This window comes from Acanthaster planci, linkage group LG09 (assembly GCF_054643075.1).
Source record: "Acanthaster planci isolate LZ-2023a linkage group LG09, COTS_SCS, whole genome shotgun sequence".
In the NCBI taxonomy this organism is placed as follows: domain Eukaryota; kingdom Metazoa; phylum Echinodermata; class Asteroidea; order Valvatida; family Acanthasteridae; genus Acanthaster; species Acanthaster planci.
In genome coordinates this window covers 10,631,621-10,655,312 of record NC_141785.1, presented here as the reverse complement: position 1 = coordinate 10,655,312, position 23,692 = coordinate 10,631,621, and the positions used below count along the sequence as shown (strand labels likewise).

The window sequence follows — 23,692 nt, the reverse complement described above, 5'->3', positions numbered from 1 at the left end:
AAAATTAGTCTGGTTGATTTTTCTATAGAACAACAATATCTGAATATTAACGGTTTCCTTTATTTACAAATTACACAGTAATGTGAGGCTGATGTATTTCCAATATGAGTTACAAAAATCATATATACATTCACAACCATTTTACAATTTCAAGAACAACAAATTTTGCACCAATGATTTGGACGGACTATGCATGAAATAATTTTCTGCGTTCTATTATAGTTTTTGCTTGTAAATGTGATAAAACAGTAAAATGATAAATGAAAAATTAATACATGGTCAAAATGAATACATGAAATACAAAAACCATTCTGTGTGGCCATTGAATTTCGTCCATTACATAAAAATGTCTTGGACAGGCTATTCAATCTTTCGCACCAATTTGTTCCTAAGGTCAAATTGCTCACAACCAACATGAACGGGCCAAAAAGAGTTGTGAACAGCTTAGCATGTGCAAGCATTTAAAATCAACACTGCTTTATAAAGTCCCAGTAATTTCTTACCTTGTTAAGAAAAAAAATGAAAGAATGCATTTGTGAAAACCCGTGAAAGTACTGGTCTTAAATTGAGTCATATAAGTGTACTTCAAAAAAGGAGTTGCTCATCATGAGTACATTTTAACTTTTACAATTTACTCTGTCTACTGAGAAAGAGGTGTGAGAAAGTGTCCAACAATATTCAGCAAGAACCACTGAGCTTGTAAAAGACTTTTCACAAAAAGAGGGTGTTACTAAAGCCAAATAAGCTTACAAGAACAAGAAACATTACTCTGCTTAGAGAAAGGGGTGGTTACATACAGTGAACTTCTTACCCTACACCAAATGCTTTCTACGTAAAAATAATCATAGAAAGGGTTTTGTTCCAGCTCGCCTACTGTTTACATCTGAGATGGCTGTAACAATTACACTTATTCCATGGACCTGCTATGGATGTCCATGTGTGACATTCTAGTTTAGATACTTAGGTGTGTGTTTTTTCTGACCCAGTCACCATTTTGAAAACAAAAACCTCGAAAATAAACAGGATACATGACGTGTCACAACACAGTCTTTACAAATCCATCACACAACAAGGAAGAATGCACATCAGCTTCCTTCAAATTACAATGTGAAACCCAGCCTTCCAAAAAATGAGAGCATGGAAATGCTACAGTAATACAAACAACATTACAAACACATCTATCTTACTTTGTGGGTGTAGGTGAAACAATTTTACTTCTCGGAGAGATACAACTTCCAAAAGAAATAATATTACAAGCACTGTGTGCTCGGTAAATTTAAAACAGTCTGCCCTGATTCTCAGATGAAAGAGCTACAGACATAAATACTGTTTGCTCACCTCATAAATTAGATTTGGTAGTCACTTGCATACGCCATGGGCAAAGTACTTAAGTACTGAAAATTTCCCCTCAACAAACAATGAAATTAAACACTACCAAATATGCAGCTGGTGTTGAATTTTTCGTAGACCTCTCATCATTTACACCTTTGTACAAGATAAATTCTATTCTGAATAAGTACAATGAAATACAAACTACCCACAACCAATTCCATTTTAGTCCAATCTGTTTGAATTTGTAAACATTTGATTTCACTATGGTCAGTACTTTGCATTTCAGGTGACCATTTGCTTATTTTGTAACTTCCTTGGCAGAAAACAAACGTCTCACTGATCATTGCACTGTGACTGCATGCTAGCAAAACTCCTCGTTGTCCGACAGCTCACTGAAAAAACAAAATGGAAATGTTGGCCCAAAAGTGTGATTGAGTGTTATGGAAGATTTTTTAGAACTAAACAGGCTGGAATGCATTTTGTGTATAACGGCCACAGTGACTTTGATTGCAAACTGCAGTTGGACATTAACCCTTCTGTCATCCTGGATTATAAACCAGGCCAGTATCTGTACAGTACACCGCTATTTACAACTTGGTCTTGTCATTTGATTTTGACAGGATGCAAATGAAAACTCCTACATTAAAAAAGATGCAACACGAATGTGAACTTTGGAGTTTTGAAGGATTCTGCTAGATCTAGGAATGGATGGGGAGTTCTTACAGCCACTGGGACTTGAAAGGTAACGTACAAAGTATATGCCAAGGGGCTCCTGTACTGTCAATAACAGCCGGTTCATTATTTGGGCGAAAGCAAAAATGAACGTGAATTTGTGGGGGCAGATCCAATATTCGCGTTACAAATTTTCAAAATTTGAACATATTTCAACTTGAGCAAAATTTGCTGCATAATTTTTGTGATGTCAAATTCGCTTCTCTTTCGCATTCGCCCGAAGCATGAACCGGCTTTTAGTCATGACTATACAAAATAGAAGAGACTAAACATCGGCAGTTTCAGTGTTAATCTGACATCACAACACTGCGTGGCTACCATCCATACCATCACATGGCCTTGCATTCACTTAGGCTACTCTGGAGCCAATGTCATTCCATTAAATCCCCTACTCTTCAAACTGCAAAATGTCATGAAAATCCATTTGTTTTTACAAGACACTGAAGAGGGACAGCGCATTGGGGCTAGTATGTCCATGCCGAAACTTTGCGGGAAAAAATTAAACCCTGAGTAGAGAATGTGTTATTATGAGGGGTGAGGACTATCACAGAAGGTAAGAACCAATAACGTCTATGAAAAACAGAAGTTGTACTCACCTTGCATCAAAATTCTCCTCTAGGTCTGCTAGGAGGCTAGGAGCTCTCTCCAGCATGAGTGTATAGAGCTGGTCCAGGTACTCCTTCTGACGGCCGGCTTCCTCCAACTCCTCACGCAAGACCTCCAGGATCTCCGGCTGGACAGACCAAACACAAATGTGGAGATACACGTTTAGTCCAAGTGGCACTGGGATTTCTTGTGTGAGTTACTATTTTTACACGGTTTGATTTGGTTTGCACATGACATGCAAGGAGCATACAACATGCACAAAGACAGTGCAGCGAGCTCGGCAGGTTTCTCACTGCATGGGTGCAAAAATGATTCCTTCCACTGTATATGCTGCAACTACACTTGCCCCCATTAGACCATGCCTGAAAGTTGTGGCTACGGCTTGAAATACAAGTAACATGTGCACCTAGGGAAGCCAGTGGCTAGTGGCTGCATCCACTTCTCATAGACACGTGTAGTACTCAGAGCCACAGCCAGTTAACATGAACATGTATCAGCACAATTAAAGAATATCAACAATTCCCCTTTAACCCCATAAGTCCCCTTGTATATGAAGCCTATACTTAACTCAGCACTCTCTCGTAAGCTAAATCTTTGTAGTTCTAAAACATTCAACTTAATAGTGCCCAGTTGTTTGATCCAAAATTACAAATTTATTCAGTGTGATGCTTTTTTTGGGGGGTAGGGGGTGGAAATGCCAACCACTAGCATGGAACTATCAATTCAGAAAAGGAAAATAAGGAGATTCAGAAACTGCACCAAACTTCATCCGATGTTTGTCAACTGAGGTGAATGAAAAGGGTATCAGTTGATCCTAAATAAAATTACTTGTGTGTAATCATGACTGTCACAGTGTCACACTGTCACATCAAGGAACCTGCACAGGCAAAAGCAAAGCTTTGACAGGTTTGCCAAAGATAAACTTTTCTGTCTTACCTTGGAGGCCGACTTGAGCGCCTCCCAGAGCGGTAAGCCCTCCTCTAGAGCCTCGTTGATGAGGTGGTGGGAGGAAGACGTCTTGTTCTCGTCTGCCTTATTCAGCAGCTCCTCGATGACGCTGTCCCTCTCCTGACAAACCTGAGACAACTCGCTTGTCTGGAGAACCCAAGAATAGAGAACCTCATGTGACCGCAATGTTTAATGTAACTATCTGAGGTAGATAGAGTCAGCTGTAGCCAAAAAATGAATTTCTGGGGGAACTTCAAGAAATAACACTGCCAACTTATACTGTAAACATATTTTATATTTGAGTCCTTTAGTTCTTCACTTATGAATGTCTTAAACTGCTTTTTTTGTTTTATCTTTGAACAGTTCCACTGAAGACAAGACGTTCTGAACAAAACTGTGCAAAGGTCACCCCAACGACATCAGACAGGTACCCTTAACCTAAATTGTTTATGGAGTCCAGCTACTGCAAGAATGAACATTTCTTAATGAGGTTTATAAGTTAAGCATGACAGTAAGGAAGATAAAACTCTCGGTAAGATGTCACTGTCAAAAAATTGTTACTTCACCTTCTCATCAAGTGCGTTCTCCAGCTGGCAAACATTTTCATTCAATCGAATCACCTCCATCTGAAACAGAAACGGGGGAAAGATCCATAGCTCAAAGGTTTTTGTCCTCTACACAGCAAACCAGTACTAAGATGCAGGCCATGTGTGGGGGCGAGTCCCCTCCCCCTCTAACCCTCTCTTCCTTCAGCCCTTTGTCATCAACACATGGATAGGAAAGTTGTTTCAGGTTTTTGTGGTGCAGTCCCTCGTAATAAAGGCATGAAATTTGACAAATTTTGTGTTCCATGATCCAGTCTCAAAACTACAATGTGTCACAGAACCACAGTGCCTGTGTCCCTAAGCAAGCTACTTTACAGGAACTCCTTCCACAGAAAGGTGAACTGTGGGTACATGTGAGGGCAGAGTTGGTTATATGCACACTATTTGCTTCTCGAACTCAAAGCCTGCTTAATGAGCTGCTAACATCATTCGGTGTTAAAATAGAGAACTATTATAAGCCAGTCAATCGGGGGTAATACATATCAACCTGATGCAAAACTGCCACAGAAGTAAATATGCATGCTTAAACCAGCTACTTCTCAATTGTCAACCATTCCAAATATCACGTATGAAATTTTCAAAAACTTCAAAGGATTTCTTGTGACTGACTTTTTGATTGAGTTTGCAGTTTTTCTGATTCAATGCCACTTTACCTATATGTATTTCAAGGAATATCACGGTTTGGAATCCTACGCCACAGGTTAACACATATGTCAATGCTTTCGACCCCTGTCATATTTGTCCCCATGATGTAAGTTGCCTCAACAACATCACCTGTAGTTGGTGCTTGTCATCCTGCAGCTGCCTCAGGATCTGCTCCTTGTCCTTGGCCACAAGTTGCTCCTCCAACTTCTCGGCCCGCTTCTCTGAATCTGAGAGCTAAACAGAAAAAAAGAACCATGACATCACCGGATGAATATCATCCAAGAATGGGGGGTTGGGTGACGGCAAAGCTAACTGTTAAAGCAGAAACATCCAAATATGCCTGGTCAACAACAAAATGTTAAGTTGTGCGGTTTCATCTCACTGCCACGGTTCAATTTCCATCAACAGACTCAAGGATTGCCAGTCCTTTATTACAGATGTTTTTCTTAGATTTGGTTATATTACCAAGAACAGTTTTCCTTCTATGTCCTGACCACTGACAATTCCTCTATCATGTTATAAGGAGGAGTTTCTGTTTGCCAAACAATGACTAAACCCATCTTCACTTGTCTTTACAATCCATTGCCAAGCAATTGCCAAAAACCCGCACAAAATCCTTCAATCCAAACCACCATGCCATGCACAGCTTTAATAGTCGTTCTCAACAAAATTTAAGCGGAAAACAACAAAATCCAACATAAACGAGGGACGGAGGGGGTGTCCAAACAACCGCCCCTTTCTAATCCTCTATAATCCTCCACTGTTTCACTTATGAAAACATCCACAAACCAGAAGCCTTTTATTTCTATTTCTGTGAATTTTTAAATGCACCAGAAATGTTCTCAGGTAGCATCCCCTAAGCCCCCCTAGCCTAGAGATTCCCCCAAACTAATGCATCCTTCCCTTCTGATAATCATGACTACTGCCTGGAACAAGAGATTATAATTCACTGAGTTCACAATTCAGGAAAAGACCCACTGCACAATCAGTGTCTAATGTACTTTACCTGTGATTGAAGTTTCTGCACCATGACTTGTAACTGAGTTGCTTGTCTTGCCTGAGATTCAAACCCCTTTAACCTGAAGTAAAACAAAGTGAAATACACATTCTTTTGCTAAAGTCAGCACAGGTTTTCTGCAAGCGGCTAAGTGGCTCCATAAAATTATGCCCCTGGTTATACTTAAGTAATAGAGACAAGATATGCACACAGTCTCAGCTTGATTAGTCACAAAGTTGAAGCTACTGATGAGGGCATCACCATAGGGGATTCAGGGTAGAGTGTATTCTCCTTTCACTTCTCTGTCAGGGAAATTCTTCTCGTCAACGAAAGTATATGATAACATCTACCCAGTGTCCCACTTCCCTTAAACTGCACGCCTGCATTTTTAATGATATCCACTGTCCTCTTCCACTGGGAAAAATCTTGGGCACAACTTTACAAATTAGTGTAACAACCTGCAAATTATACATGGGGATATGTATCATTATGTAAGATCTATGGCTCAGCAGATAACATGGGACCTGCCTGTTGATTTCTTGCATCAGACTATTATTATCTCCTTCCACTGCTTCCAGGTGCTCGTGTAACCTCTCCATCTCCTCCAGGTCTGGTCCCCTGTCCGCATCATCCGATTCCCTCATTAGCACCAGCCGAGCCTGTGACTTGCTGCCTAAACTCTGGAGGATTTCAGCTATCGGTGAGTTGGTGACGTTCTCCCTGTTCAACTCCAGCACCCTGGAATGTGATTTCATTCCATCATAATAATGTACACCAGTATTATGGCTTTTATCTTCAACACAACTCCTGAAGGATTGACGATTAAACTTCACTCACAGCAGAGTTGTAGTTGAGCGCATCACGAGTCCCTACTAGTCTCTGTGTGCGCATCCTAAGGGATCCAGTCTTAAGCAGTGTCACAAGCTATTCAAATGAACAGTGACACAAGCATTCTTTTGTCATTGTTAACACTGTAACTTGTGACTGGTCTTGTATTGAAGATGTGTGACTGGACGTGTGAAGGGACTTGCGAAAGGACTTGTGATGGACTCGAATACAATACTGACTCAGAATATATGCAATACTGAAGTGCAATGCCGTAGTCGAGACCATCACCAGACCAGACAAAAGACCATGCACAAGACAAGTCACAAGTAACAGGGTGAGCAATGACAAAGGAATGCTTTTGTTACAGTTCATTTGAATAGCATGTGACTTGAATTCAGACTGGAGGTCTTGAGCTGGTCTTGTAAAGGTCTTAAGTGTTCTCGACTACAACACTGCTGAAGTGAGCATACTTCAACTAATGTTAAGTGCTTCTGATGATGTGAGATAAGCATTACTGAAATAATGTAGACACAGCATAGTGTATGGTGCATGTACATGTGCATGGTCTACACATTTGCAGCCATTTCTAGATGGTGTTTCAGAGTAGTGGGTGGTGGGCTAAATTTCAATGCTTTTTTTTAATTAAGGGATTCTCTTTTTCTATGATGTCAAAAGCCGCATTTGAAATTTTTTTTTCTTCCAAAAATAGATGATGGGAATGCTGGCGTAATAGTGCACTGGACTTTGAGTATGAACCAAAGAGGATTCCAGCCCTAAATCTCTACCTCCCATACCTGTCCCCTACTCTCATCTGACTGTCTTCTGAGCATCGTTGGACTACTGCTCCTCGACCGTTCTGATTGGCGCCCAATGTGAAGTCCCAGCTCTGCTTGCCTCGTGATTGGTGGAGAGTGTAAAGTGAGTAGTCCTGGCCCGCTTGGAGACTCGAGAAGAGCGGTTGTGATTGCTCGCTTGCTTTTCTCTGAAAATAAAAAAAAGATTGAAAAGTCAATCAATGAAAAAAAAAAGGGTGAAATAAACTTAAGAGCAGTGACTCCCATGTCCCTGAGTACAACCATTGTGCAAAGTATGCACAACGAATGCCAATGATGTATCAGGGAACCACCATGCTGGACATGTCATGCTTTTGGTAAGAAAACCATGGACATTCATGAAGCTTTGACCCCAAGATCTTCACTCTTGGATGTTGAATGAAAGGAAACAGGGTGGCTGTGATCTTTGCTAACAAATTCTTGGCAGGGCCCGATCGTTCCATCATTACTCTGCAATCAAAACCTGCTCTGTCAGATGGTACTGTCAGTGCTGTAGTCGAGACCATCACAAAACCATTCACAAGGCCAGTCACCAGTAACAGGGTGAACAACGACAAAAGGCATGCTTTTGTTGCAGTTCAATTGAATAGCTTATGGCTTGAATTCAGATTGGAGGTCTTGTTTTGGTCTTGTGCTGGTCTTGTGTGATCTCGACATTGGGTATTGTATACACCATGAAGACGATTTTGATTTCGTAGCAAGAGATCTCTCCTTCTTCAAAATCACCATCTGATTTTCTTCTGCCACACAAACTCTCACACATATTCTTCCCAACAAATCCCTCAACATAGCCCCAAATCATCCCTCCCAATGCAGAATAACCAAACCGACGATTCTTAGCTACAATCTGTAATTCGCACCTTCTCCATGTTGGCCTGGTGGTCTGCCAAGCTGAGTTCAAACTGGGCCAGGAGCTGAGCCTGCTGCTGATGCAAGGTCAGCATGGAGGATTCCTCCAGGGCCACACGGTACTCAAGCTCAGCCTGCTGAATGCTGCTGTCAAAGACAAGAGCACAACAAACATAGCCCAATAGAGTCTGCCAAAGCGGGGTCTGCATCATTACATACTCTCTACTTAATTTTAAACCTTGGGCAGAGCGCCCTCCGTCAGCTACTGAAGGCCATTTTTGAAATTTCCTAATTAAAACTTTTAATTTAAATGCTTTTGACATTTTCATAACATTTAGATGCTTTGTTTGCTTTAGAGAGTTCCCATTCTTCCAAAATGGCGATGGTAACAGTTATGGCCACGAGCTCACACTCAAGTGTTAATAAAATCTACTGTTGCAGATCAAAACCAAAGCAAAGCCGCTCTTATTCTTGGTTCTGCTATTGCTGTAACTAAGGCTGTGACTATGGCTGTGGCTGTGGCCACGGCAACAGCTTTGGTGATATCCATTTACAGACATCCACAAGTTGAATGCTTGTAACGTTTAATTCCCAGATGTGCACAGTTTTTGTAACTCTGGTCAGATAGGTCACACTATTGCCAATGAATGTTGAGTTTTCTGATCCATAACCAATCCACGTTGTAGGCACCCTGCCGATTAAAACTGTGGTAGTTTGCAAGAGCAGTAGGTTGACATTTTACAAATTTGTTATCACAATACTCGCGAGACATCAGCCAAAGAACTTACCAAAGCTAAGCACAAAAGAAACTGTGGCAGCGATACCATACAAAAATAGAACCGTCTTCCAAGCACAAACTTCACGTGACAAGCTGCTTTGAGCTGCTGGATTTTTTTAACCCTCTTAAATCACCTGTCCCATCAAACATAGACTCATTCTCACCTGTTCAGGCCCCTCGCCTGGAACTGCTTCTGCTGTTGCTGTATCTTGAGGATGTTCAGCTTTTTGTTGTTGATTTCTTCCCCAACGTGATGGAGACGACCCTGGATGTCTGTGATGGCCTGTGGCAATGACTCTCCTAAAATTTATTATGAGGGCAATTGATTCAGGCTAGGGTTAGAGTTCGTTTAGATTATGGTATAGTTATTATTTTAGTTACCTCTTTTCTTTATATTTTCTTATCTTTTTTAGTCTTAATTATACCTTAGTCATTGTTTTATTTTAATTTCTGTTATTGTTTGGATTCATGGAACCCTGGGAGATGTAGCACTGAAAAGGTGTTGTGCTCAGTAGCTCCTGAAAGAGTGACATTCCTTCAACCTCAGCAGCCAGTAATGAATCAGGGCATGGTCATGATACACAAAATCCTGTCCACAGCATCTCCCAACAGACACAATCGGAATCAATGTAAGCGCTGCCTTTATTGCTGAGTTGGACTTGTCCTGTCCACAGCATCTCCCAACAGACACAATCGGAATCAATGTAAGCGCTGCCTTTATTGCTGAGTTGGACTTGTCCTGTCCACAGCATCTCCCAACAGACACAATCGGAATCAATGTAAGCGCTGCCTTTATTGCTGAGTTGGACTTGTCCTGTCCACAGCATCTCCCAACAGACACAATCGGAATCAATGTAAGCGCTGCCTTTATTGCTGAGTTGGACTTGGTTTTTTTTTTCTACCTGATCCCGTTGTCAGAGACTCTCTCTTTTCTTTCAACCTCTGTTTGGAATCGGTCTCGTTCTGCTTGTATGTCTGCTGTAGCTGGATCAGGGCCTTCTGCACCACTGGAAGCTAAGGGGGGAAGGACAGACAAAAAGCTGACATTTTCTACAATTCTTTACTTGTTTGTCAATGTACACTTTCCATTTTAATCATGCTCCTTTCTGCATGTATCTCGTGCCACTTTAAGCCTACAGGTTTGTTCTCATTTCAAACTCCAAAGATCTGCTAGGCCAAATGTTTGAGAACTTCCAAGCTGACTGTTTTGGTGGATCTTTGCACAGGATGTTGATTGTAGCCATGAGTCAGCACCCAATGCTTAACAAGCCAGTGCCATACCTGCTTGGCTTTTTCTTGCAGTGTTTTGTTCTCTTGGTGAAGTGTGGCTATAATGGCGTCTTTCTCTTTTGCATCCTTCTCAGCTCTCTCATCCGCCTGAACATTGAAAACGACAGAACACTATGCTCCAATTGTATTCTCAACAGGCTGAATGAAAACAGATATACTTGCTGGCAAGGAAACAGGTAGGAGCATATTACACATTATGTTGTTACCCCTGATCAACCAGCTTACAATCATTTCTAAATATCCATCTAAACGCCATGGTAAACAAAGCCACTAGAAGTATCTTGGTCCAGTGTTTATCTTAAAGTACACGTACATAACCACAACTGATTTAATCCTAGTACATGTATATTAGTATAATTCTGCATGTGTCGAAATTATTTTTGATCCAGGTTGTGAGCAAGCTATGCCTAGGAAACAAACCAATGAATGATGCCAGCATCGTTAACAGAAATCTCCCTCCCCCCCAAAAAAAAAACAAAAAAAAAAATGTTAACTGCAGACACCAAAGGAACACTGCATCATTTCAGTCCACATTCACAGCACAAACTAATGAATCTCAATAAATCTTGAATCTCATGTGAAAACTCACTGGTTGCGGTGAAGTTGGTGGTTTAGATGAACTAGTATCCTGTGTACTCGTTCTGTTGGCCCCTTTTGAACTGCCCTTTGCTGGCCCAAGAGATTCCTCAATTGTTGCCATCTGTGGAGCAGACCAAAAAACCAATAGTCAGGTTCCTAGGAATGAGGCCACAAGAGCAATTCAGGGGCACTGATCAAAGTGACTGGCAAGGACTCAACAATCAGCAAGATTTGAAAACACGTGGGTGTGTACAAGGGAAAAAAGCATACAGGTAACAACCAAGAACTACTTTTTTCTTTCGAGAAAAGGTGGTTTTGAAATGAACTAGAGGTGGAGCTGACAAGTCAAGACTCTGTAGCCCCGTTTTTCATACAGAACCACCTATTCTTGAAAGAAAAAAATAGTCCACAGATGTTGACAGCAAAGTTCTACTTAGTAACCACCCATAATTTGCCCAGGGGAGTTTAACAGCTAGCAGAACACCGCATCTTCTACGAAAAAGATAACTCTGCAAGAGACTCTTGTGCACTGCCATTTCCAAACATGGAAGAGATTCTTGGTAGTCTCCATTCAAGACCAAAATGGTCAGCGTCTCCCTTGAACTTTAAAGCCATGACTTCCAGTTTATCCTTACTCCCAGGGCATATTTGCTCTTAACCCATCAAAATCCTAGCAGTAAAACCACCGGTACATTTATTTTTTGAAAAAACTGAGATAGCAAATCCCATCTTTAGTAAAATGAACTGAACAGTCCCGAATACCTCAAAAAAGCTGTTAAAAAATAAGGGGGATGCAGACTCAGGGCAGTTTAATGTCGCTGAGTAGTTGATAAAGTATCATCTAGCACAAGAGGACGATTATCAACTAATCAACCATTTCACAACACTGCAAATTAGCAAATCAATAACCATGCAACTGAACAAAAGCAGCACATTCCAAAAGGCGGAAACTTCATTTCTCAACAAAAAAAATTTGGCCATGCAGCGGGCAAACATGCACTTGATCAAGAAGTGGAAGATGAAGTTCCTGAACAACTGCCAAACCAAAAAGTAGAAGGCTTTTCTAAAAGAAGACAATATTGTTAACCTACAAATAACCACATTTCAAAAGACGCCCAGACTGATCACAAGCTCATCGGACTGAATAACAAGTACTGACTGACTTCCAAGACAAACCCAATCAAAATGAATGCAAACAAGATAATTGGTGATTTGAGGTGGAATAAAAAAAGACCAACATGAGGCTAACTAAACGACAGATGATGGGAAATTCTGTCTGCCTGTGATGTGTCTGATGTCAGTATTTTCAAAGAGCACAGAATGATCAACTGGAAAGTAAACTTGGGTAGCTATCATGCAAGCATACATTTGACAACAAAACCTCCATGATGATGTCAGACAATCCGACCACCAGAACTAAAAGCCAAGGGGGCACCATTGCTCTCATTCAGGTGGTAAGCACAGAGAGAAAACCTTTACAACCAATGGGTTGCTGTGACTTGCGAACAGTTTCTGAACACACAACACACATGTGGTGCTGTCACATTAATATCATCTCCTTGGATTGTTCTGTATACAAATCCAGTTGTGATCACTGTGCACTCCAGAAACCCTTCAAAGAGCACCACACATGCAAGCTACGGGCCAGAAAAATTGTCAACGGCCACTTGGATAGTATGACTACCAGAACTGTTCTCCAATCACATTACACAGGGAAGCTTGAACTTCAAATACATCCAAGAGTGAGTACCTATGACCTGTGCCCATGTTCAATGGCTGTTGAAGTGAATATTTGATATATTAAACAAACCTGACTACTCTGGGCAACTACAACACAGGTTGAAAATTCACATATGCACATCCACACAGACAATACTGTTGGATTCTGTTCAGTGGATTCTGCATAGGTACTGTGAATGGTACTGTGGTATGGTGTCCCCCCACTTAAGACGGTGGAGCATATTGGTGGATGGTTTCTGCCATCGGTCACTGGTTGAGAACTATGGCAATTCATTAGCAATTCATTGGTCCATGGTGGCAATGGCATTCATGTACAATGTAAAGAGGTAAAACCAAGGCAATTACGTCACCTGCAAAATAGCACTGCTGAATATCAATAAAAATCAGGGTGACCAAGAAAGTAGCACTTGCCTTACAATTAATAAAAATACTGGGTCATTAGACTGTTCAGTACAGCCTACACTTTGGCTAAGAATATATGCATCATGTAATGAGTGGTCCAAGTAAAGAGCAAAAAAAGTCCAAGCATGCATGATGAGAAAGGCATGCAAAATCTGAACAGCACCCTCTCTCACCTCCTCCTCTAGTTTGCTAAGTTTTTTGTTGTCTATGCGCAGCCAGGCGAGCAGGTCATCGGAGCCTGCAGACGACCCTAGACTGACCTGCAACAAAAGGTCACATCAGTGGCATCACAGCCGCAAACAAAAACCACCACACCGGGTCTCGGCTCTGGTCGAAGTTCAAGAGTCAAGTAAGCTGATACAACAGATGTGAACCGTGTGAACTGCACACACACCTTTCCTTTCCTCTTCTTTTTAAAGTTTACCATTAGGTGTTAAACAAAAACCTCACAGACAGGCACTGACAAAATCAGGGTTGCACACTTATGAAAAACATCCATGAGACAACCTCCTACATGTCGGCCACCTTGGAGGGTATACATTATTATTATTTTCATTAGAAACTGATAATGAACCAATGGGCTGTGTACACACTCGGAAGATGGGCTCTGCCCCACGCAATGGCTTCTATGCATAATGGTTAGATCTGGGCCAATTTCATAGAGCTGCTTAAGCACAAAATTGGCTTAAGCATGAGAAAAACTTGCTTAAAAAAAACAAAGGCTACCAGCTTAAACTCTACATAATTGCCATGCTGACCAAAAGACAGCTAAATACCATTCCAAAACAATATACATCACATAGTGTTTTGGCTGGGTAACCTGATTTATCAAGCAAGGTTTTTTCATTCTTAAACAAACTTTATACTGAAGCAGCAAATTTTCCCTAAACTCAGTCAGATGGCAGAAGTCACAGACCGCCCCAAACTGCATGTTACATACAATTTCCCCGGATTTCTACGCCACCAAACTAAAATATACACCAGAGCAACGTGCTATGTGGAATGATTAAATAAGATTATCATATTCTCAGTGATTGTCTTTCGTTCCATTCAGCACTAGCTCCTGATCCTTTCACTCACCCCTGAGAATGAGACTTTGGAGGAGGCTTTTGACGTCTGTGAGTCGTTCCTCTGTACTTTAACCTTATCTTCGGTTTCCTCCCTATCATCGTACAAGGCCAGCTGGCTGTCCTTGCTGGCCGCTTCGCAGAGCACGAAGGCGTGAGAATCAGATTGCAGTGGAAGGGAATCATCGTCTACATCATGCAGATCTAAAGAAGAGAAGACATTAGAAAAAAATGTTAACTTTCGGCAGGATGAACAGGAATATTGGAATCAGCCTACTGAATGTGTGACATCAAACTGGATCTCTTTTTAAAAATTCATTCCTGGTAGTGTCACATTTAGTAAAAAACTACTTTCTGCAACTCGTGAACCAAACTTTGACTTTGATATCATGAACAGCAATACTACCGAAGCAGTTGGTGGTCTGTTTTTGAGACTTTGTGTCACTTTGAGACAATTGTAGCTGTGAAACCACCAGATGATTTTTTCCTTCATGGTGCCAATTTTTATTTACATAGTAACAGAGTGCTACGTGTACGAGAAGAATTTGAGAGCAAGTTGCACGGCCTAGACCCTCTGCAGCGTGTCGTTACCTCCAGCTTTATCCACCTCCAGCAAGCAGTATTTCTTGGGGTCGGAGTACGTCAGGCCAAACTTCTTCAGGCCCAGAGGCACCACCTCCTTAGCCGGCGTGGACAGAGAGATGGCCAGCAACTTGCCCTTGGGCTTCTCGTCGTCCAGACGCAGCACAACCTGAAACACCATTTTTTTTAAAACTTGTCAATTTGGGTGGGTGAAATTCTCCTGGGGTGCCGTCCATACTGCAAGACATATGCAAAAAACTGAGCACACCTTGTGTAACTTAATCACTGATGGCATGTATTATGTACTATGCAACTGAATACCACCCAGAATCCTCCACTGTCAGTTTGGAACCTGCCCTGAACTTCAACAGTAATTGGCCCAAAGACTAACAGGTTGATAAACCTGCTAGTTCTTCTCATTAAACTATCTTCTTCCCACTCAAAAATTATATTCGTCAAAGGCAATGAGGCAAACACCTTAACATCTTAGATAAGACTTGAAGCTATGCATGGTGGAAGTACAAATTAGGTTAGGCTTGCGGCTGCACCGTGTACAAGAAAATATCTCTTTTATGAGTGTGCGCTCTGAGAAGAACTGATGGTGAACACTCAAGGTTCCAAACAGTATGCACAGTTCTTCAGGAGGGTGACTGGTCTTAACATCTTAAACATCTTCACAGAAATATAAACTAGGCAAATATATAACAGCAGCATGAAATGGAACGGAAAAGAGCAAAAGTAGCATGCAGAGGCTCAATGCCCCAAGCTTGGCTTGCCAGACATCTTTTTTCTCCTAAATCATAAAATTAGCCTATCACAGGCATTACCACCTGATGACTATTAACTATTTGTAATTTGGAGAAAAGCAGTGTTTTCAAGCATAATTAATAGCTAAATCTACATAAACACAAGTCTTGGTTTCAGATCCCAGGGCAGCTGAATTTCATTGGCCCTTTAACCCAGCCCTACCTTAACTGAACCCCCCTGGGCTGGCCTCTGCCGCAGCTCAAAGTGGCGAGGCTGCCGCTCCGGCCAGTCCTGCTGCACGACGACCGGACACTCTCCATCCTCCATCACTCGCTCAAACCCTGTAGAGAACATTCCAAGTACAGCAGATAACAGAAAACAACAACAACACAGGGCAACACAGATGTCTTAAAAGCAAGTGGTTGCAGCCATTAGCCAGTGGTTTTCATAGGTAAATGCATTATTCTTTAGCCTCAGCCACAAATTTGAGACACGGCTACCTTTGTCTTTGTGATCGGTCAAGGATCCAGCAGCATCTAAAATGCAATACAGCCTCCAATCTTCCACCGTGTCCAGCTGGTCTAGGCACAGCTTGATTAGGTCTTGGACATTCTCTGTCTCTGTCAGACGCATTGACACTGTTGTATCTCCTACAAACAGTCAGCAAAATGAAGAATTTGCTCTTGCCAGATTCATTTCTTATACACCTTAAGTCCACACAACTTAATTGAAGGTAGGCAAATGGCTTCTTATACTTTTGGCCGTTCAAACTTCAAACAGTTCTTTAGATAGTTACAGCTCCAAACCCTTTTGAACGACTTCAAAAGACAACCAACATTGCCAGCAATTAGAGCAAAACTGAAATTTTAACCCGACGTGTTTCTGCCTATACTCTATGTGATAACAATGGTAATTTTTGTTGTCTTTGTTTTTTAAGATTTATGCTCCTATAACAAGATAACCAGATGGAATCCAAATTCAAAATGATGGAAATCTCAGGATAGTTAGGGCAACATTACTGTTAACAAACCAATATTCATATTTCACTTTAAATAGCTGATTACATTTGAGTCAAAGATAAAGGAAATCAGGAGAGATTACTCTACCTGATCTCAAGATGTCAGTCCAGACCTGGACCAAGTTATAATCTCGAGATTCCCTCCTCTTAGGCGAGATGACACCTTTTAACTTGGACAAACTGGAACAAAGTTAAAAATTTAACAATGTTAACTTCACTGTCCAACATTGCTGTGGCATTCTGATTGAAGCCTTAGTCACACGCAGCAATAAAGTGCAGATAAACATGAAATGGTAATGTCCAGGAAGATATTTGCCCAGCAAAATTTGCAGAAGTTGAACAAATTCAAACTCTGTCAAATGTTGTTATTATTTTCTTCACAACATCAAAGTTCTGTTGGTAAGCATGAATCCGGCTGTAGTTGGTGTGAAAACGTCATTTGCTGGTAACAGAAAAGTTCAAAATTTGAAGCCCTAGGAGCTCTCCGTCTATTCCACCCATTCCTATTACATGTAGGAGCATATTGAGCTGAAATGGCAGCTGAGTCTGTACGTTTTGTTTCTCCTGAATTATGCTTTGTTTCTACAAATTTCAGATTATTTTGTTGCTCCCTAATTCTACAAATTGAAGACAAACTAGCCGCTCTCTAATCCTACAGATTGAGGAACCTTTTATAGGCAAGCCAAAGGATCCTATTACTTGTGTCCTTAAGCAAAACACTTTACCAAAATGTTTCTTCATCTGATGGAGAAATGGAAAGAAGTGAGGACAGTGACAGCTTTGTGTTTACTTTACCCAAGAATCGAAATAAGAAAACCAGAAGCTATTCCACGTGGCTATTGAAGTAGAAGCATAAAAGCATGAATATTACAGTTGTCCTTGTACAGGCAAGATCTGCCACTTTTCTCACGTAACGGTCGCCTAACCATAGAAAGTGAATAAGGTCCCAGAGGGGACAGCTCTCAGTGTTTAAACCCACCCTCCTTTTTTCTTCTTCTCCTCCCCCTTCCCAGCATCGCTGGCTGTGCTCGGGGTGCGGCTGGAGCTGCTGAATGAATCAGGTACCGCCAACGTTTCAGGTGGCAGAATCTGGACTTCCTCGCTGTCTGACGACTGGAGGACCTTCATGGCCGCCATGTACTTCCGGTGTTCATAGCCGCTGGTGTTGCTCAAGGTATCTGTGGATTATCAGATGCAGAGGGATATGTTGCAAAGTTCAAAGGTTAATTTGCAGTTAAACTGTCTTGGGCAGAATAATTTGATAGAGAAAGTGTGTGGATGCTTTGGCACAATAATTCAAAATGTAAATCAACTGCAATGAATTTGGAAAGTGGGGAAAGTTACAGACTAGGCAAGGAATGACAAAACTAAACACTCATGGAAGTACCAAGAAATGACTGAACACTACCAGATATTAAGAACACTGCTACTGGGCAGTGTCTTTGTACAATAGATTGAAATTTCAATTGCTGTTTGTCACTTTTTAAAGAACCTACTGATCAGATCTTTCTCAGGCACGTTAGCCGCTGGGTTGCTCAGCTCATACAGCTTGGCCAGAAGAAGCTCCCTGTCGTCATCTGATGTGATCCCCATGGAGTCTACAAAGGGAATCGGCATGGACAAAATGACGGCTACAACTCCGCAATCAAAGGGAATACAGCAGCTATTCCACATCACAGGTGAAAATCTCTGATTAAGAAATTTGGCAGTGATTGGTAATTCTTATTGAAATTGCAGAGATTTAAATGTGGTTGTGCAGTTCACAAAGACAGTTTAAGAGACACTGTAGATGCAGTACTGTTTGTAAGCTTGTGCAAAAGATTCATGAACCTACCCAGTGGAACTTTAAACTATCTATTTCCTAGTACAGACTTTTTAATCAGTGAGTCTGTCATACGGGCGATTCACAATAGAGCGCTTCCAAGAGTTTGCAACACATGGGCCAATCACGATGTGCGAAATCTGTTGACCCAGTGCGCATTTAGAAAGAGTTGACAGATTTCGTGCATTGTGATTGGGCCAATACGTTGCAAACTCTTGGGGGCGCACTATTGTGAATCGCCCATATTCGTAAACTCACCGATCTTATTCAAATAAAGCAAGTTCAGGATTTTTTCTCAATATTCTTAGGCAGCACGGGTTGCGCGGTACTTTTAAATTATGATAGACAGGAGCAAAACCCAACGTCAAAATTTGCACCAAAGTCCTTCAACAGTCCAGCATGCCGAAGGTTTGATGAGGAAGGTTCCAAAGGAATTACGGCTCACCCAAGAGTTGCATATCAATGTTGAACAGCTGTGTCCCAGTTACTCTGTGCTCTAGAAACAGAATCAAAGTTTGATGGACAACAGAATGTGACAGATAACAAACATGTTGGTAGTAAAACCACAAGATTAAAATGAAAACCAAATGATTTAATTGAAATATATTGTCTAGGGAATAAGCAGATAATAAACAACCAGTCTGTAATGTGCATTTACCTGTAAATTAGTTGATTTTACATACACGTACTGCAAAAATAACATTATAGGTCACCTTAAGAACTGAGTGAAAGAAATTTTGCTGAAACAATTCCTTAAAACTGAATTATTGCAAAGCATTTCTTTCCCTGCATCCATTCAGGACTGAGTTGAAACCAACATTACTGCTTCCACTTAAAAACACCTTGGACATCACATCTAATGAGTGATAACTTGGCATACAACAAAGAACAAATCAATATCAGGTTAAGGCACAATGTAATTTGGTGGACCTGCACTAGTAAGGGTAATTCAATACTTTAAGGACCGTTTTTCCTAATTTGTTCCAATTTTCATGATTGTCATTACCGATGAAGTGATTTTTGAGGTGAGTTAGCTGGGCCTCCTGTAACCATACTAGCACGTCTTTCTGGGACCAGGTCGTCACGATGCTCTCTGATCGACTTCGGGGACTATGCACGTTGTTGCTGCGGCTCTTGGGAAAAACAGTTCTGGTGGGGCTGGCTGGCATCTCTGATGCATCAGTCGTGCCAGCAGGAGTTGAAGACTCATTAGGAGGTTTCCCTTGAGAATGAGGAGAATCTGAAGCTGCGGAAGGATTGTCAGGAGGAGCTCCATCAATTTGGTCCTTGCTTCTTTGGCTGTCCGTCTTAGCAACGACACTTTCCGAGATTCCTGCTTTTTTGCCGCTTTCTCTCGGGGCCCCTGATTTTTCAACTGGACCTCTCAGGGAAGACTCCTCGTCATCATCTGATACTCTCTTTTTGCCGCTGTTGTCAAGAAGGTCATCCAGAGGGTTGCCCAAATCATCTGAATCAAAGTCAAAATCTGACTCAGAATCAGATGCTGTAAATGTAAAAAAAAAAAAAAGTCGCATTAACAATTTTAGAGACCACAACAACTTACGCAAAGGCATATTTCGAATGAAGATTTCAGCCGACCACATTCTCCATGTAATAGCTAATACTGCAGTGACTTTACTAAATGGTTCACGTACTGTGTACATCCACAGTGTCGGGTTTGACCTTATATATTGATGACAGAGTCTGTGTCTTTGAGTAAGGCAGTTAGCTGCTACTGGCTTCAAGCAAACAGATCAAACATGACAGAACTGGTTACTGTTGATTTATATTGGCACTCATAGTATGGACATTATTGGCAGTCCTATAATGAGCTCTGCAGGTGTCTGGCACAACCCAAACAGTGGCCCCAGAGCACTTTTGCCAGGAACCTTCTAGGCTTCTCTAAATCTTTTTAAACCGGTCACATAATTACTGTTTGTGCGAAAAATATCATTCTCGAACCCTAACCCCACCAGATGCAACAAAGTATAAGGCTGGTGCACTTTTTTGCACTGGGCAATCAACACCAGTGGAACAAACTGCCTGGTGGCTGGCAACCTCAGACTCCAAGGCTATTTGGTTTACCTGTTGAATCTTGCACTGTGCAGGTGGGTATTACTTTGACAAATGATCCATATCATCACCATGCATCTGGTGGGTTAAGTACTACTCATTCTTTCATATTGTTCTTGAGTTCTTTCCTGAAGCATCCTGTTCAACTCATCAACAATGAAAGCCCACTCATGTGTACCTGGGGGAGGTTTCTTAAGCACCAGTTTGGGTTGGGGGCTCAGATTCCTGGGCGAATCTTTCACATCCAACGTGGCCACGGTGGTTGCCTTGGACAAATCGTTGAGTTTCTTGGCCGTCTTCCCTCCCAGTCTGTCGGTGGTTTGACCCAGTGCTGATAGCTGCTGGTCTAAGGTGGGAACATTACTGTGGGCCTAGGGAGAGAAAATTAACTTCATGAATCCCATAATGAGTTTATGAGAGCACATGAGCCATTTCAAAAGATCAATAAACATGATCAAAAAGTTTATCAATCAGCTGGTCAGTGTCTTAACCAGTGGGGTGTCTTGGCATCTTTTTGGACATCCCAGAAGCCAGTTTGGACACCTTGTTTTGTTACACAAATGCAAGTGAAAGTAACAAAACCTTAGCAAGTGTGCCAAAGCATTCAGCTTGAAATAGTCAACTGAAGTATTCCGAGCAACCCTTACTTCAAGGGAATTCAACCACACTTTGCATTCGAACCTGCGCTTACCTGTTTCTGACGGACACCTTGAACAGCGTTGAGCAAACTCTTTCGGAGGGATGGCTCATCTACTTCAAGTTCAACTGAAGCAAAGAAAGGAAACAGTCAATGGGAATGCTTCCCTATGAAAACTAGCAAGAACCAAACAAAAGAACACAGATTTGATCAAGTCTTTGTGCGGGTTTTACTCACTCAAGTCGTCTTCTGTAACATCAAGTAGGTACTCTCCATCAATTTCACAGCCTAGATGATTAAAGCAAATGGAGACAAACGCTTGATACACAATCTGTCCTGAACCTTTGCAGTGCCTTTGTTAAAAATGAAACATGCTGTACACACTGGTTACTCTAAACTTTGAACAGACCTACTACATGAATAATTTGGGGAGTCTATGAAAGCAAAGTGGATATCCCTTCAATGATGACAAAGAGAGTTATGACCGACACACGAGTGCTATTGCTGCCTCACTTACAGCATCCATGAAGGTGCTATGGGTATGTGCACATTTTGATGAAAAGAAAGCTAAGCATTCCTCTTCATCTCACACCCAAAAATAATCAGTTTGGAACTCACCATCAAACAGTTCAACAAAATAGTCTAGTCCATGATCTCCAAGCCACTGGAGCACATCGGCCTCATCCCAAAATTCCAGGTCCCTGTCTTCATACCCTCGGCTGGTGTGATTCTGCTCCTCCTGGTAGGAACCGGAGGCACTTCCTGTCGTCACACTGTCTGACGGGCTCATAGGCGATCCGAAACTAGGACTTCTGAGGTCTCCGTGCCGAGAGCTTTGATTCAAGCTGGAAGAATACGACGTAGCATTGCTGTGCCTGGTGGTGTTGAGATCTGCATTGTCACCCGACTGGTACAGGGAGCTGCTGTCGCCCACGGAATCATTAGCCACACTGGAGGAGTCATTGTACGGAGATGCAGGTGCTTTGCTTTTCTTTCCAAATCGGAAGCCTCTCTTTTTCGGAGTGACGGACGGGCTGCCATCCGATGTGAATGACTCCTTCTTCTTCTTCTTATCCTTTTTCGAAGTTTTCTTACCCTTCAGCAGAGTGGCATTGTTCAGCGGTGGGGTACTGGTGGGGGGTAATGCATCACTGGGGGGCGGGGCTTGGGCTTTCTTCTTCTTTCGACTGAACATAGTTGAAGTTTTAAGTGGGGCCAGCAAAATAGCTAAAAGTCACATACATGTACACGTAAGCTTGCATTTTGTGTCTCTATAGTCCAGTAGACAAATGCTCCAGTAAGCTCCAGGAGGGGTCGATCCTACAGGTACAGTATACATGCACAGCACGATTCAGTTATTCCAGCATACTGTCGCATTGCAATCTGCAATGCCTTTTCAGCTATTTGCTAGGCCCTACACACTTTTTATATGAATTGCAGTTGCTGCGATGCAACCAGAAACATACATCATACATTAGCTCTACGGAACGTTAGTATTCCTCTTTTACGATTCTGGATGGGATCGTCTTACTAACGCTCCACGCATGTTCATTTAGTAAGATTAAAACTGTTCTCCAAAATTCCAAAGATTCACAAAAATACCTCTATCATCATCTACTGGCTTCCATAAATGCCAACATCAAATGATTGGGGCTATTTCTGACTTCAAACTTTGTCAAAATCCGACCGTTTTCACTAGACACACGCACAGTACTTGCGTGTTTCTGGGAAGACATGTTTCCCCCATAAAGTTATTGTTGTGTCTAAATCTTGCTACACACATTTGAATGGAGCAAGTGGTGAAAAGTTAAGGTACTACGCGTGTGTCAAGCGAAAACGGTCGGATTTTGACAGATTTTGAAGTCAGAAATTGAATCCCCAACTGTTTGATGTTGGCATTTATGGAAGCCAGTAGGTGATGATAGAGGTATTTTAGGTGAGTCTTTGGCATTTTTGAGAACCGCTTTAATCTTACTAAATCAGTAAATGAACGTGTGATGAGCGTTAGTATGATGATCCCGTCCAAAACTTAAAAGAGGAAGGTCCACTTCGTAGAGCTTATCATACATGTTCATTGTTGGGTATGTAATAATAGTATGTAATAATAGTTGGGACTGATGCTATAGTTGGGGCGTAACAAATTCAAAAGCTAAATTATACTAAACTAGGCTGATTAGGCCTAGCTCTCTAACTAAACTAGCTCTGGAATCTTCAATTTGGGTCCCCGAAACAATCCCCCTTCAACAAGGGAGGTTGCAAATCTTTTCAGTACACCCAGCAAGATGCAATTGCTTTTCAGATTTCATTGCAAATTTTACAAACACACTGAATTAACCCACCTTGAATCCGATCGGCTCTAAGTTACAGGTTAGTTCTTCCGGATCTTGTTGTCTTTCTGTTCTAGCATAGCACTGATCTGATCAGTGCTTTCTGATCTGGCCAGCCGGCCGCTGACGTTATTTCAGAGCACTACGATTATTGTACATGTAGTACGCTCGGCTGGTGCGATAATGTGTTGGGCGACTATACGGGGGTACCAAATATATGCTATAAAATAAACACTAATTTGAGCATTGCGCCCT

At 41.7% G+C, this 23,692-nt stretch overlaps 1 protein-coding gene across 3 annotated transcripts; it reads right to left on the bottom strand.

Moving 5' to 3' along the window:
* Positions 1 to 13: 13 nt before the first annotated feature.
* Positions 14 to 23,605, bottom strand: LOC110980634 (uncharacterized). Of its 3 annotated transcripts, none has more exons than XM_022237503.2 (28): positions 23,450 to 23,605; positions 21,729 to 22,430; positions 21,348 to 21,398; positions 21,165 to 21,238; positions 20,652 to 20,844; positions 19,407 to 19,904; positions 18,846 to 18,896; positions 18,075 to 18,176; positions 17,558 to 17,756; positions 16,667 to 16,758; positions 16,061 to 16,210; positions 15,783 to 15,901; positions 14,823 to 14,982; positions 14,245 to 14,435; positions 13,338 to 13,424; positions 11,033 to 11,143; positions 10,435 to 10,530; positions 10,056 to 10,167; positions 9,318 to 9,453; positions 8,387 to 8,522; positions 7,488 to 7,675; positions 6,394 to 6,603; positions 5,875 to 5,947; positions 4,998 to 5,102; positions 4,185 to 4,244; positions 3,607 to 3,765; positions 2,661 to 2,797; positions 14 to 1,724 (listed from the first exon to the last, which is right to left on the bottom strand). In XM_022237503.2, exons 2-28 carry the CDS (start codon positions 22,303 to 22,305, stop codon positions 1,694 to 1,696), a joined length of 4,098 nt encoding a protein of 1,365 aa, XP_022093195.2. In that variant the 5' UTR covers positions 22,306 to 22,430; positions 23,450 to 23,605; the 3' UTR covers positions 14 to 1,693. The 3 variants fall into 3 exon arrangements, with proteins under 3 accessions (XP_022093195.2, XP_022093197.2, XP_022093198.2); XM_022237505.2 differs by having other exon boundaries at positions 8,387 to 8,519; XM_022237506.2 differs by lacking the exon at positions 13,338 to 13,424.
* Positions 23,606 to 23,692: the final 87 nt, after the last annotated feature.